The sequence below is a fragment of the Vanellus vanellus genome (genome assembly GCF_965231255.1).
Source record: "Vanellus vanellus genome assembly, contig: SUPER_30_unloc_1, whole genome shotgun sequence".
NCBI lineage: Eukaryota > Metazoa > Chordata > Aves > Charadriiformes > Charadriidae > Vanellus > Vanellus vanellus.
This window is the reverse complement of record NW_028128971.1, coordinates 43,370-58,192: the sequence shown is the minus strand read 5'-3', so window position 1 is coordinate 58,192 and position 14,823 is coordinate 43,370. Positions and strand designations below refer to the sequence as shown.

General features: G+C 58.0%; 1 protein-coding gene across 6 annotated transcripts in view; it reads left to right on the top strand.

Annotated features, from left to right (window-relative positions):
- The window catches only part of SMARCA4 (SWI/SNF related BAF chromatin remodeling complex subunit ATPase 4), a 30,932-nt gene extending 16,437 nt beyond the window's left edge, over nt 1-14,495 (top strand). The window contains exons 17-36 of one of the 6 annotated variants that reach the window (XM_082499719.1): nt 315-478; nt 599-665; nt 1,014-1,124; nt 2,107-2,349; nt 2,956-3,069; nt 3,301-3,408; nt 4,095-4,181; nt 4,701-4,747; nt 4,926-5,092; nt 6,649-6,812; nt 7,873-8,100; nt 8,355-8,453; nt 8,799-8,876; nt 9,874-10,092; nt 11,513-11,766; nt 12,426-12,531; nt 12,801-12,902; nt 13,006-13,138; nt 13,418-13,557; nt 14,065-14,495. In XM_082499719.1, coding sequence (XP_082355845.1) covers nt 315-478; nt 599-665; nt 1,014-1,124; nt 2,107-2,349; nt 2,956-3,069; nt 3,301-3,408; nt 4,095-4,181; nt 4,701-4,747; nt 4,926-5,092; nt 6,649-6,812; nt 7,873-8,100; nt 8,355-8,453; nt 8,799-8,876; nt 9,874-10,092; nt 11,513-11,766; nt 12,426-12,531; nt 12,801-12,902; nt 13,006-13,138; nt 13,418-13,557; nt 14,065-14,097 — 2,664 coding nt within the window. In that variant the 3' untranslated portion in view covers nt 14,098-14,495. Of the gene's footprint in view, nt 1-314; nt 479-598; nt 666-1,013; nt 1,125-2,106; nt 2,350-2,955; nt 3,070-3,300; nt 3,409-4,094; nt 4,182-4,700; nt 4,748-4,925; nt 5,093-6,648; nt 6,813-7,872; nt 8,101-8,354; nt 8,454-8,798; nt 9,001-9,873; nt 10,093-11,512; nt 11,767-12,422; nt 12,532-12,800; nt 12,903-13,005; nt 13,139-13,417; nt 13,558-14,064 lie in introns of those variants that run through there. The other 5 variants (XM_082499718.1, XM_082499721.1, XM_082499720.1 and 2 more) reach the window with 5 other exon arrangements.
- Nucleotides 14,496-14,823: the final 328 nt, after the last annotated feature.

The window sequence follows — 14,823 nt, the reverse complement described above, 5'->3', positions numbered from 1 at the left end:
TGGGAGACACCGAGATTCGGCCTGTGCCGAGACGCTGCCGGGAGCAGAGGGCAGAGCCAGCCCATCTGTCTGGCATGAGATAACACCGCTTAAAACAAAGCACGGCAGCTCTCCGCCAGTGTGAGAGGAATGCATTAAGGCCTGAATCTGGCTTTAAATAATTATAATTAGATCGTTAATAGCATATAGGGAGCTCATCTACTTAATGCATAAGACAGGGGTGGGGCATGCGGGTCGTTAGCACGTCTGATATGCAACTCCTCCATCTGCAGTGAGATTTTTTCATCCCTCGATGCCTCTTTTTTCCACCGTAGATCAAAGGTTTGGAGTGGCTGGTGTCACTGTACAACAACAACCTGAACGGCATCCTGGCGGATGAAATGGGTCTGGGCAAAACCATCCAGACCATCGCTTTAATCACATACCTCATGGAGCACAAACGGATCAACGGACCCTTCCTCATTATAGTACCTCTCTCGTAAGTGCCGGTCTCTCTCCAGTCGTTGCGCAGTGCAGGAAAACCCTCTGCGGTGTGATTTCCCCCTTGCACCAGAGCTGGTTTTACCTTTTCTCTGTGTTTTTTTTTTTTTTTTCCCAGAACTCTGTCGAATTGGGCGTACGAGTTTGACAAATGGGCTCCTTCTGTGGTGAAGGTCTCGTACAAGGCAAGTACTGGCGTTAACTTCACATGCACCTACCGGGCTCCTTCGGCCGCTGCTTTCACGAGCATTCATTGGATGCCCCTTTGCCTTTTCCTCCTTCCACTCTCACAGTATTTCCGTTATCCCACGGAAGCTGGGACTCTTCCTGGCGCTAAATCCATGAAATCCACATTAGTTTTTTGATTCCCCAACAGCAGAAGGAATCCAGCTGCTACCGTCTGCGCAGACGTTCTCACTGCCTTTCTGTTGCCAGAACAATTGTTCCCTGTGGATAGTACCTACTCCCACCCCCTCTCTTCTCCTGGAAATTACGCTCTGGTTTAATGTTGCTGTTTGGAATTCTCTCGCCAGGGCTCTCCAGCAGCAAGACGGGCATTCGTACCTCAGCTCCGAAGTGGGAAATTCAATGTCTTGCTCACTACTTACGAATACATCATCAAAGACAAGCACATCCTGGCCAAGGTGAGTCCTGCTGGTGGCAGCTCCCCTGTCGGTGTTATGTGGGCTGTGGCGGAAGGAATTGCTCGTGGGCGCTGCGCAGACATCACTGAGACGGTCCCCGTCAGAAAAATTCCCCCTTTTCAGCGAGATTTTTCTCTGGAGTCTGTCGTCGTCACGTGGCGGGAGGCAAGGAGCTGCTGCTCACCCTCAGCAGCCCTGAGCTGATGTAGCGGTCTCGTTATTTTTGTCTGCGTATCCTGTGATACAGCAAATATCTTTTTTCCGCCTTGTAATAAAGCAATTCACAGGACAACGAATGTTTATTAGAACTCCTATGGTGGTGGCACTGCCCTTCTGCCCTAGCTGAGGGGGGTGCAGGGGTTGTTCTGTACTGAGCCAACTGCTGCAGGGTGAAGCTCAAACGTTGAGGCTTCCCCCCGGGTTGGAGAAGCTGTGCTGCCTCGAAAGCAGCCGGACGATGCGCCAGGTCACAGCCCCAGGTTTAACAGGTTTAATCTCTGCGCAGAACTGGTTCTGTGGCACCTCAGGGACTGGCGTCTGCCCGGCGTGTGAGATGCGTTGAAGCCAATGTGTCTCACCTCAGCACGGCTTCCAGGAGAACTCTCTTCTCTTTTCCCTTTGTACTGCGGAGAGTTAAACACAGTTTGATTTAACAGCCAAAAAAGTCAAGAAATACCGAAATTCCCCAGAGCTGGCGTCAGTCTCCCTCAGTTATTTGGCAGTCGCGCTCTGCCTTTCTCCCTCCTTCTGTGTCCATCTCAGCCAGTGACACACTGCCAACAGGAGAGCTTCCCTTGCAGGACCTTGGGAGAGCTCGGAGCGGTTTTCCACGATCCCGGCTGGCTTCGATCTCTGTGGGACACCTCCACTGACTGGAGTCCACTGTTGGTGGGATTCTCTGGTCATAGCTGGAGCTCGGAGAAGGTGCTGCGGTGCAGAGAGCCACTCTCCCTTGCCCACACCACCTTTCTCCTTCCCGCAGATCCGCTGGAAGTACATGATTGTGGACGAGGGCCACAGGATGAAGAACCACCACTGCAAGCTCACCCAGGTTCTCAACACCCATTACGTGGCCCCGCGCCGCCTGCTGCTGACGGGAACCCCCCTGCAGAACAAGCTGCCCGAGCTGTGGGCACTGCTCAATTTCCTCCTGCCCACCATCTTCAAGAGCTGTAGCACGTTCGAGCAGTGGTTTAACGCTCCTTTTGCCATGACGGGTGAAAAGGTACGGCAGGAAACTGGCTGGTGGCCGCTGCAGCTGTGGGGTCAGGGCTGCTGTCGGGCATGTTGGGTTGCTTGTGTTTGTAAACGCTGGAAAAAAAAACTCTAATTTCTGTACCCAAGGTGCGGAGTGCCATCCTGTAAAATGTCATTCCTTTGGGATGGGTTTTAGTGGCAGACTGGAAAATACAAAGGGTTAATTGAGTACTAGAAATGAGGTGAAGGGTTCTGACGCCGAGATATCCGAGCGTTGGTGGGAGAAGCCGACTGAGCTCCTGCTAGTGTGGTTCTCAGAGGGTGAAAGTGCTGTTTTTCATGGTTCTGGAGCTGTTTGAAGCAACTCCCGTTGAATCGCGGCAGCTGAGCTTCTGCAGAGCAGGTTATCAGGTGGCCGCAAGGGAAGATAAATGAGTCACACTTACCAAAAAAAATCAGTGCTGAAACCTCAGATTGTCGTGATTACATCAGAGGTTTCCCACCTCCCGGTTCCACCGCCTGCAGAGCGACATGTCACTGTGCTTTACCCCGACCCTGGGAACCTCCATGCTGTTGAGGGATGCTGAGGAAGGGAACTTCCCTGGCGTAACAGTTCCCTTTCCTGGTGCCACAGGTGGACCTGAACGAAGAAGAAACCATCCTGATCATTCGGCGCCTGCACAAAGTGCTGCGCCCCTTCCTGCTGCGGAGGCTGAAGAAGGAAGTAGAAGCGCAACTGCCCGAGAAGGTAACGGCCGGGAGAAACCGTCCCGCTCTTCCCCCGGTCTCAGTGTGTCCCTGGAGCATCATTCTGCTCCCCGGAGCGATGGTTGGGGCGATTCCTCTGAGCACAGGGCACTCTGGGCTTCAGGAGTGGGTGGGTTCATGCCACGCTCCAGGAGGATCCAGTGTCTGGAGGGGGTTTTGGGGGCGCTGGCTCGCGTCGCCTCAGGAATTCACCTCTCCTCGCTTCTTGCAGGTGGAGTACGTGATCAAATGTGACATGTCAGCGCTGCAGAGGGTCCTCTACAGGCACATGCAGGCCAAGGGGGTGCTGCTGACGGACGGCTCCGAAAAGGACAAAAAGGTCTGTCTGGCCACCAAAGTCCTGGCTTTTGGATGATGCCTCCAGTGAGGCTGGAAATGCCCGTGGGGATCGGGGTGGCTGTTCTTTCCCCAGCTGTGGCGTCAACAGATAGAGCAAAAACCCCTTTTATAAGCAAAAAAAAAAAAAAAAAAGCGGGTCAGAGCAGAGGGCTCTGGCGGACTGGCTGCTGGGGTGAGCCCGGTGTGAAGCTCTCCTGTGTCCACACCGTGGGCAGTGTGGCGGGTGTAACCCCACGGCTGTCAGGAAACCCACACGGGCCACCAATGTGCTTCACCAAAGCAATCAGAAAGTCAAATGACAATTAATCAGAAGAAAAAATAAAATTAAAAAGACAGCTGGGTCTGAACTAAAAGCTGGAGGTGAAAAATTCCGTGTTCTTCAGCTCCGCTCCAACTCCCTTCTTCAGCCTTGAGCTCCTCAAGGTGATTTTAACATCTCTATTAAAGCCTTCAGCTTGGCCCCTCGCTGGCTGGGGAGAGCCGGGCTGCCCACCTAGCGCGTCCTGCGCCACCAGGCAGCTCCCAGTAGATCTGGGCAGCACTGAAGCCTCGGGGCTGCAAATTCCCAGCTCAATACTCCCGGAATATTTCTTACTGGCGCCTGGATTGATACAGCAGTCGGTACGCTTAAATTTTCATCTCTAATCTCTTCTCTCCCTGGCGCAGGGTAAAGGTGGTACGAAAACCTTAATGAACACCATCATGCAGCTGCGGAAGATCTGTAACCACCCCTACATGTTTCAGCATATAGAGGTAATGTGGGCTCAGGGCCGCCGTCACACCCTCTCTGGAAAGGTGGAAAAACTGTTCCGTCCCCCTCCTAAATGGAGAGAGAGAGAGAGAGAGCAAACAGCGGCTGTGGCTGCAGCACACACCGAGCGCTAACTGCCCAGCTGTTTGGCCAGCCAAGTGTCAGCCCCGCGGCATGCGCTGTGCCACTCGGGCTTCCTCCAAAACACTCCTCCTTGCCCTTCAAAACAGTCTGAAATCCGTTCAAGTGAAGCGATATTGCCTAAAAAGAGCAAGAGCGGTTGTATGCATTCAGGCCAATCTCTGTGGACGCGAACTCTGTGTGTCGGCAGCAGCGTGTCGCTGCCGCCCACCGGGCGGACCGGTTAAAATCCCTCCGTTCCTCCAGCTACTTCCTGAGGTCTGTCAGGAGCGTTGCTGGTTGCCCAGAACCGGTTCTCTTTTGGGGAAGTTCCAGGACTGTGGTGGATTTATTTGCGCACGAGGACTGTTCCTGACGTCGTGTCTCTTTCTGCCTTGCAGGAATCCTTTTCCGAGCACCTGGGGTTCACGGGTGGGATCGTGCAAGGGTAAGTGTGGGCTATTTCAGAGCCGTAATGAGCGGGGAAGGTCGTGGCTTTTCCTGGTTTTTCGGTGCACGTCAAACGAGCTGGCGACGCTGCAGCGAGCACTGACAACCCTGACGAGGGGGAGACGCTGCGTTTTTAGCACCTTAATCCTTATTTCCCCTCTTCTTTTCCCTGCCAGGCTGGATTTGTACCGTGCCTCAGGCAAATTTGAGCTCCTCGACAGAATTCTCCCCAAACTGCGAGCCACCAACCACAAGGTGCTGCTTTTCTGCCAGATGACCTCCCTCATGACCATCATGGAAGATTATTTTGCTTATCGCGGATTCAAATACCTCAGGCTGGACGGTGAGTGCCTCTGGGGGCGGGGACGGCAGCCGTCCCGCTCACGGCGCGGATAAACCCCTTGCACGGTGCCAAGCAGTGAGGTAAGCGCCTCCGGGGTCGCCTTCCCCGGGGTGTCTCACAAGGGAAACGTGCCTGAAGCAAACGGCCACATCATAAAGCAATTAACCCTGCTTGCAGGATGCGGGTTAATGCAATAAACCCTGCAGGATGAAAGATATAAAGTGCAGCCTTGGACTTTATACACTACCGTCAGCTGCTGCTTCAGCTACAGTTTTCGTTTTTTTTTAAATTCGCCTCATCTCCTCTTTAATTCTGCAACCCTGGAGGATGCTGTTAAGGGCCAGGTGGCCTTGTAACGTTATTAAAACAATGTAAATGTAAATTAATTAGTTGGAATCCAGGTTTAAGGCAGAAGGTGTGCAGCTTAGTGCGCACACGGATCTAATGGAGTAGAAAAGCAAAGCCAATTCACAGCTTGCGGTGGGAATAAACCACTGAATCCCCATAATGATTGCGGCGAAGCCGTGGGGCTGCCAAAGCCCGTGCAGACCCGAACCTTCTTTGCCAGTGAAGAGCAGTGCCAAATCTTGAACCAATCGACCTTCTGAGAAAAGCATTAAGCTGTGGAGAAGGCAAGGTGGGGAGTGAGGCCGACGCCGTTAAACCAGCGTCTCCCTTGCAATGGGTCTGGCAGAGCTGTCGGCTCCTTCGGTCGCAGCGTTTTAACCACTTCCAGCACCGGGGTGGCTGTTAACATGCCACCATGCTCCTGGCTGGTGCCACACCTGGCCCTTTCCGCTCAATAACTCGCCCTGCGCGCCCCTTCCCCAGCACGGACTGTCACTGCCGCGTGGCACAGCCGGTGCCGATGTGTTCACGCACCGCCACCGGCATCACTGCGAGCATCTCTAACCCTTCCCTGCCGCGGGGTGAGCTCACCTCGCTCGCGCCCAGAGCTCTCCCTAGGCTCGTGCAGAGCCCTTAGGTGGCTCACAGAGCTGCGTTTCTCTTAACGAGAGCGCCGGGAGGTTGGTTTTTGGGGAGGACGAGCCGGGAGAGAGACTCTCGCGTATCGCCGAGCCCAGTCTCCTGCTGCCGCCGACCTTCTGTAACAACCCCGGCCCCCAACGTACTGAACGCTGCCTTAAAACCGTCCGCGTTCCCGGTACGGCTCTCCTGAGCTCTGCGAGATCTGATCCACTCGGGGACAGCCCAGAGGCTGAGTCACACCGGCAGCACCCGTCCACTGTAGCTGTTCCTCTCCCTTTTGCCCTTTTTCTCAAGTCTTTCTCCCCAAAGCAGCCACACGCTCACCCCCCGCCACGAGGTCCTTTCACAGGACACCCGTCGTGCTCTCCCTTTCCCCGGTTGGAGCCCCTCATTCCGGCACCCATCGCAGTGCCCGCCAGCGCCCCGGTATCGCCACCACCGTGGTGGACCAAGTGCTTTTTGGGAGCTGCGGCATTCCCTGCAGAGGGTGGGCGGACGCTGCCACCGAGCCCCACCACATCCCGGCGCCTGTGGGGCAGTAGTTAACCCTTCCTCTCTGTTTTTAGGAACCACTAAAGCGGAAGACCGGGGCATGTTGTTAAAGACTTTCAATGAGCCGGGCTCCGAGTACTTCATTTTTTTGCTGAGCACTCGGGCTGGTGGGCTGGGGCTGAACCTCCAGTCTGCCGATACTGTGATTATCTTTGACAGCGACTGGAACCCTCACCAGGTAAAAAAAAAAAAAAAAAACAACCAACTGAACCAAAAAGAATTAAAAAAAAATACCAACTGAACCAAAAAGAATTAAAAAATACCAACTGAACCAAAAAGAATAAAAAAATACCAACTGAACCAAAAAGAATAAAAAAATACCAACCGAACCAAAAAGAATAAAAAAAAATTCAACTGAACGAAAAAGAATAAAAAAGCCACCAATCAAATAAAAAAGTAATTAAAAAAAAAAAAAAGGCACCAACCAAACCAGAAAAAAAAGCGAGCGGAATGGATAGAGAAGACGGCTGCGTCAGCACCGTCTCTCTCGTGTGCCTGGAAGAGCACCATGCTCGCTCCGCAGCCGTCAGCACCTCGCCAGGAGGTGCAGCCGGTGCTGGCAGCCCGGCCTGACCACGAAGACCCTCGGCCCCAACACTGCCATGTCCGTCCGTCTGCCCGCTGCGGTGTCGTAGCCCGTACCCGGGATGAGAGGCAGCGGCGTAGTCTTGCGCGAGACCCCCCTGTGGTCGTTTGCCATCCCAGCTGCGAGCGGGGCTCGGCTCTTGGGGTTCGGCAGGCGGAGGAAAAGCCAAGCGTCTCGTGCAGTTAAACCAATCCCTGCGCCAGCGGCAAACCTTTAAAAGAGATCCTCTCTGCCGGTGGCAGTGGTGGAAGAGCCCTTCCTCCTCCTGGCATGAGTCGCGGCATTGAAACGCTGCCGTCCTCCGAGCCCAGTGCCAGTGAGAGCCGCAGGCACGCTCCCAGTGATGCTGAGAGGCAGAGAGACGGCCCCAAATTCCGGCTGCGGTTATCCACATGGGCGATTTGGGTTTGCTTTTTTTTATTCCCCACGCGCACTCGGTCTCCCGAGGAGCGAGCAGCCACCAGTACCAACGCTTCCCGTTAACCGAATTCCCGGCCAGAGTACCATTGTCCTTGGGGGATGGCTGCAAGCAAGCGTTGAGGGCGCAGCCTGCGCCTCCCCGCCAGGCGTTTTAAGAGGATAAAAGTGTGGTTTTGTCCCGGTGGGAGCTGGCTGTAAGTCCCTTGGCAAATGATACGCGCTTCCCCGGCAGGACCTGCAGGCGCAAGACCGCGCGCACCGCATCGGGCAGCAGAACGAAGTGCGCGTCCTCCGGCTCTGCACCGTCAACAGCGTGGAGGAGAAGATCCTCGCTGCCGCCAAATACAAGCTGAATGTTGATCAGAAGGTTATCCAAGCCGGCATGTTTGACCAGAAATCCTCGAGCCACGAGCGCAGAGCCTTCCTACAGGCTATCTTGGAGCATGAGGAGCAGGACGAGGTAAGGGGCAGCGACAGCAGCTTCCTCCTTAACTCCAGAGCGCGAATGGCGAACGTGCGGCTGGCTTTGCTCCACTGCTCTGCGCGTCCTCGAGGCCAAGGGCATGGGGGCTAGAAAGAGAGAGAGAGAGAAAAAAAAAAAAAAAAAAAAAAAGGAGCATGAACACTTGTTTCTATTTGAAGTGAATTTTTTAGCGTCGGTGAAAGGTGCCGGATTGACAGCCCTGGAGACTGAAGTCCTCTATTTATCCACAGAACAGATACAGCGCGGGCAGCGGCAGTGGCAGTGCAAGCTTCCCCCACACTGCCTCAACCCTGTGCCTGAACGCTGAGTTGGAGGAACCACCTCTAAAGGTGAGAGGGGTTGTTCAGTCTCCACGCCCATTCAATCCTCGGCCTTGCTGCTGAGACTGCCAACGCACGTGCCAGCTCCGACGGTGATCTTTGCACCGCAGATAACCTGTCCGCTAGAAACTGGACTGAGGCCGCCCAAAATAAAAAATAAAATAAAAAAAATAAAATAAGAAAAAAAAAAAAACACTCCAAACCACCAAACCACATCTTTTCACGGGCAACCGAACACGCGTCGGATGGTAACGATGTTCGGTGCTGCGCTCCGAGCGGACAAACTGCCGCCACCGCAATCCCCCGCCCCGGCGCCTTCTCTCGCCACTGAATCGGGGATTTGGAATCTTGCAGGAAGAAGACGAAGTTCCCGACGATGAAACGGTCAACCAGATGATTGCGCGGCACGAAGAGGAGTTTGACCTTTTCATGGTGAGCATGGCACAGGCTCGCGGAGGAGGAGTGGTGCCCGCTGTTCTTCCGAGTAGCAGCTAAAACGGTCTCTCTAACAGAAATCAACTGAGAGTGCTTAACGAAGCCGTGACTCGTTCAACAGGTAAAATGAAGAGTAGAGCAGGGGCTCAAAGTCAGGATGCTCCCAGCTCTGGTAAGGGACGAGGAGCAGAGGGGGACCCCCAGCATCCCGCTGCCGGCAGTGCGCCGGGACCCCTGGCCCTCACCGAAAACCCCTTTCCCTACCCAAAAGAGCTCCGGCCCGGTAAAAAGCGGGACAAGGAGCGTTTAAGATGGAGGAAAAGCTCCTCGTAAAGGAGCCCCCGTAACTCCGAGCCTCCTCGGCGCAGCCCCAGTCTCCTGGGGGCAGTGCTGGTTTGGTTACAGTCTCACTGAGGATGGGGTGTTGGTGCGAGGACAGGTGTCTCTACCCCAGAACTCGCATCACCCGCAGCTCTGCCGGTGCGCGCTTAATTTCTGCGCCCACCAGGCCACTGCGCAGTGCCCAAAGGGCTTGGCCAGTAGCCGGCTTGCTCAGAGAGGGCTGGTGGAGAGAGAAGAGCACGACCCAGTCCTGGCGGAGCAGCCACCTTAACAAGATTCCCCCTCCCGCTGCCTCTGGCGAGTGTGCCACGTCTCTGCCCCTGGTTTGCAGCCAGTGGGTTTTATTTTTACACGGCCTCTACTAAGCTGTGAGGAGCCGGTGACTACCGAAACCCTTCCGTTTCCTCGCGTGGTTCCTCCAGCCACGCACATCAGGCAGTTGGAGGGCAGCCTTCTGCCGTCCCCACTCTTACCGCAGCCCTGTGCCGGCTCAGATATTCCCGAGCCACATCCTCCAGCTGTCTCGAGGCTGTGCTGGTCCTGCGGCACCCTGTGCCCCTGCAAGGACGCCCTGAGGCATTAGGGACGTAGCAGCCACCCCCTCTGCTGTGGCTTTGCCGGCAGCCCCACAGCAAAACCCCTCTTCTTGCAGCGCATGGACCTGGACCGCCGACGGGAGGAGGCACGAAACCCCAAGCGCAAACCGCGCCTGATGGAGGAGGATGAGCTGCCGTCATGGATCATCAAGGATGATGCCGAGGTGGAGAGGTTGACCTGTGAGGAGGAGGAGGAAAAGATGTTTGGGAGAGGCTCGCGGCACCGTAAGGAGGTGGACTACAGCGACTCACTGACGGAAAAGCAGTGGCTCAAGGTATACATGGTACAGCATCGTTCTCCAATGGCTTCTCACACCTCTGCTTCAGCGCTCGGGTCCCTCCCTCTGCGCCAGAGCAAGTGCCCGAGGCTGCAGCCTCCGGTTAAATCGGAGAACCACACAACGGTTTGGGCTGGAAGGGACCTTAAAGCCTCCCCAGTGCCACCCCCTGCCCTGGCAGGGCCACCTCCCCCCAGCCCAGGTTGCCCCAAGCCCCGTCCAACCCGGCCTTGAACCCCTCCAGGGATGGGGCAGCCACAGCTCCTCGGGGCACCCTGCGCCAGGGGCTCACCGCCCTCACGGGGAAGAATTTCCCCCCGCTGTCTCCCCTAAATCTGCCCTCTGCCGGTGCCAAACCACCCCCCCTCATCCCACGGCTCCCCTCCCTGACCCAGAGTCCCTCCCCAGCTCTCCCGGAGCCCCTTTAGGCACTGGAAGGGGCTCGGAGGTCTCCCCGCAGCCTTCTCTTCTCCAGGCTGACCCCCCACCTCTCCCCGCCTGTCCTCCCAGCAGAGGGGCTCCGGCCCTCCCAGCATCTCCGGGGCCCCCTCCGGCCCCGCTCCACCAGCTCCGTGTTCTTCTGCTGTGGGGACCCCCCGAGCTGGAGGCAGCACTGTGGGGGGGTCTCCCCAGAGCAGAGCAGAGCGCAGCAGAGGGGCACAGTCCCCCCCTCGCCCTGCTGGCCACGCTGCCGGGGATGCAGCCCGTGTTGCTGGTGGCTTTCTGGGCTGCCAGTGCACGGTGCCGGCTCATGGCCGGCTTCTCCCCCATCAACACCCCCCGGTGCCGCAGAGCTCTCCAAAGCATCTTCAGTTCCACCCCAAAGCCTGGCCTGGCCATGAGCTTCCCCCGGTGCTGTCCCATGCCATAGTGGGTGGCTCTTAACGCATCTGGGTGGACTCTGGACGTCTGTGTGTGCCGCAGGCACACGTGGTTGTGAGGAGGAGGAGGAAAATATGGTGATAATTCTATTGAGGCTGCCATATTTCACTCACTGGGCTGGCGAGGCTGTTGGTGTTACGCCCGGTCTCTCTGGTGCTTCATTTCTCCTGTAATTATCTCTTCCATGAGGGACTGTCATGGTCGCCCCAAAGCTGTCCCCATGGCTGACCCTTTCAGCGGTGCCCTACAGAGCCTCCGCTGCCATGAACTGCACCCTGAACCGCGTCCCCGTCCCGTTGGGGTTTGGAAGCGTGGTGTTGCCGTGAGCTCACGGCACTGGGGAGACCGCCGTGCACTCCCCACAGCTTCTTGGCCCCAGGTCCAGCCGGGGCCGGGAGCCGCGGTGGGTTAAGCTGGTCCTGGCTGAGCGCCGGCAGCCCGGTGGGGGGGACATCCTGCGGCACGCAGAGCCGTGCAGCCCCCCGGGGCCGGGAACCTCCGTGCTAGCAGATCCCGTGATTGCTCCCCCGGGCAGGCAATCGAGGAGGGCACACTGGAGGAGATCGAGGAGGAGGTGCGGCAGAAAAAGTCCTCCCGCAAACGCAAGCGGGACACCGACGTCGGCTCTGCCACCCCCACCACCAGCACCCGCAGCCGCGATAAGGATGATGAGAGCAAAAAGCAGAAGAAGCGCGGCCGGCCGCCGGCAGAGAAACTCTCCCCGAACCCCCCCAACCTCACCAAAAAAATGAAGAAGATCGTGGACGCTGTCATCAAGTATAAGGACAGGTAGGAGAAGCGGGGGTGGGCGCTGAGTTTGCACCGCGTGGTGCCGTGCTGTGCCGCGCCGGCCGCGCTCTCCTCACGAGAGCCTGAATGCCAGCCAGGCAGCCGGCAGCACCGCCGGTTTAATACCTGCGGCTCTTGGGTGGCCGCCGACCCACAGCTGGGAGATTTGCTGGAGATCAAACAGGCCAAGTGCCGTGTGTGCGTGGGTCCAGCTGGCGGCTTCGTCTAGTGGAAACGAGGAATTAGTTAATTAGGCTGGCGGGGGGGGTGGTGCGGGCAGCTCTGCTGCTGTCTGGGGTGAACTGAGGCCGGGCTCCTGCAAAACCCCCCCCGTCCCTTTTGGTGCAGCCGTCCCGGCGCTGTTGGTTTGTCCGATGGGTCACCGTCCATTTGGGGCTGTTTGTGTCCGACGCTGTCGGCATTCCTGGCGCTGTGCTTTGCGTACAGGTGCCTGCGGTGCAGCGGTTGGCGCTTCACAGGGAGGAGCGGCTGTTTAAACCCCCCCAGGCCCCTCTCGGGGAGGCTCCGGGCTCTCCTCCGCTGTTGGGGACATGGACACACACACACACGTGGTCTCACCACGCCAGTGCTGCTGGGGAGCGGGGATTGCGGCGCTGACGGGCGTTCGCCTTTTGATGTGCAGTTTCTCTTTGCAGTAGTAGTGGACGGCAGCTGAGCGAAGTCTTCATCCAGCTGCCTTCCCGCAAGGAGCTGCCCGAGTACTACGAGCTCATCCGCAAACCCGTCGACTTCAAGAAAATCAAGGTAACGGCTGCCGGAGTCATCCATCCATCCCCCTTGCGCCACACTTTGCCACGTCCGCTTTGACCATCGGCCACGGTGGCCACGTGGCCATCTCCAGCCCCTCTCTGGGTGCGCAGTGGCTCCGCTGTCCCAACCGCAGGCAGGCGTCACACCCGCTGTTCCCGTGGGTGTCTGGGGAGAGCCGCAGGGCGCCGACCCCAAACCCCTCCTCGTCACCCCCCGACTAACGAGCGTGGCTGTGGCCTGACCGGTGCCTCCTCTCCTGGCAGGAGCGTATCCGTAACCACAAGTACCGGAGCTTGAACGACCTGGAGAAGGACGTGATGCTGCTGTGCCAGAACGCGCAGACCTTCAACCTCGAGGGCTCTCTGGTAAGACACGGCACAGCGTGGCACGGTGCAGTGCGAGCCCCGGTGATGCCGGGCAGGCATTGCTCACTGCCTGCTCCTCACCCCGGTTTTTTTACCCCCCAAGATCTATGAGGACTCCATCGTGCTGCAGTCCGTCTTCACCAGCGTGAGGCAGAAAATTGAGAAGGAGGAGGAGAGCGAAGGTGAGGACAGTGAGGAGGAGGAGGAAGGAGAAGAGGAAGGATCCGAATCCGAGTGTGAGTATGCCGCCGCTGCAGGGAACTAGGGGGGGGGATCCACCTGGTTTTGGGGTGGCAGAGGGGGCTGCAGACCCGGACCTCCCCCCTCCCGTGGGGCAGTGCCAGCAGTGTGCCTGGGGGAAGTGCACGCTGCCTGCGCCGCTGCCCTGGGGACTGTGGGGATGCCAGGGACGGGGGACGCTGCAGGACAGCAGGATGGGAGGGTGGCAAGGGGAGATATCGGGGTCGGTGTGGGTCCTGCTGTGACCCCCATTTCCCCCCTTCCCCGACCCACAGCGCGCTCCGTCAAGGTGAAGATCAAGCTGGGGCGGAAGGAGAAGGCGCAGGACCGGCTGAAGGGCCGCCGGCGCACCAGCCGCGGCTCCCGCGCCAAACCTGTGGTGAGCGATGACGACAGCGAGGAGGAGCAGGAGGAGGTAACACCCAGCCCCCCAACCTCTCATCCCACCCCCCAACTCCTCATCCTGCCCCCCCCAGCCCGTCCCTGCTTCCTCCTGATCCTAAAACTCCTCATTCTGTCCCCAACTCTTTCCTCCTGCCCCCCAAACTCTTCCTCCTCCTCCTGCCCCTCAACCCCTTAAATCTCTTCCCTTCCTACTTCTGCCCCCCAATTCCTTTTTTACCGCCCCCAAAAAAGCCCTTCCTTTCCTCTTCCTGCCCCCCCAAACACCTCGTTCTGCCCCCCAAACCCTTTCCTCACCCCCAAACCTCCTCCCTCCTTCCTTCTGCCCCCCAAACCCCTTCCCTTACTCCTCTTGCCCGCCAACTCCTACCTTCCTTCCTTCTGCCCCCAAACCCCTCATTCTGCCCCCAAACTCCTTCCTTCTGCCCCCAACTCCTTTCTCCTGCCCGCCAAAACTCTTCTCTCCCTCCTCCTGCCCTCCAACCCCTCCTCATCTCTGACCTCTCCTCCCTCCCTGCAGGATCGCTCCGGCAGCGGCACCGAAGAAGACTGAACCCACATTCCATGGCTCCGGACCGCCCCCCACCGGCGCCATCCGCCCCCCCAGCCCCATGTCCCCCCCTTAGCTGTGACGGGTAGCAACGCCATAGTTCCGACTCCAGTAAACTCCGTAAAAACCTCTTCCGTATTTATACTGCCGCGAGCGGCTGGACCCCCCCCAGCCCCCCGCAGCCTCTGTGCCGCCCTTCGCCGGTGCAGTGACGGCTCTTCCTTCCCATGGATCCCCCCCCCGCCCCCCCCCCATTCGCCCTGGTTTTTAACGGCGGCTGCATGTGCCTCACCGGCCGTCCCCCCATACCGCACCGCAACGTACTGTACCGCGGTGGCGGCGGTGGGGGGAGCGCGGCCGCAGTCAATGTCACTGGATTCCCAGCAGTAATAAATTAAACCGACGGGACGCGTGCGGCCTCCGAGGGGTCTCTGTTTGCTGCGGGGGGGGGGGCGGAGAGGGGGCGCCGGGAGCCGCGGGGCCTCGTGGCGTTCACGGCCCAAGGTGAATTGCCATATGGCGCCACAGCCTGACGTGTTTTAGGGGGGACAGTGGCACTACCGAGGGGGGGAGGGAGGGGGCTGGGGGGAGCTCACACACCCCCCCCAAAGTCACCCCAGCGCTTGGGGTGACCCCGCGGTGCTCCAGCCTCACTGGGATGGCGGCTGGTGCTGGCAAAGTGGCCATTTCTCTGGCAAAATGCCCCCAAAAATCAACAATCAGTTTAGC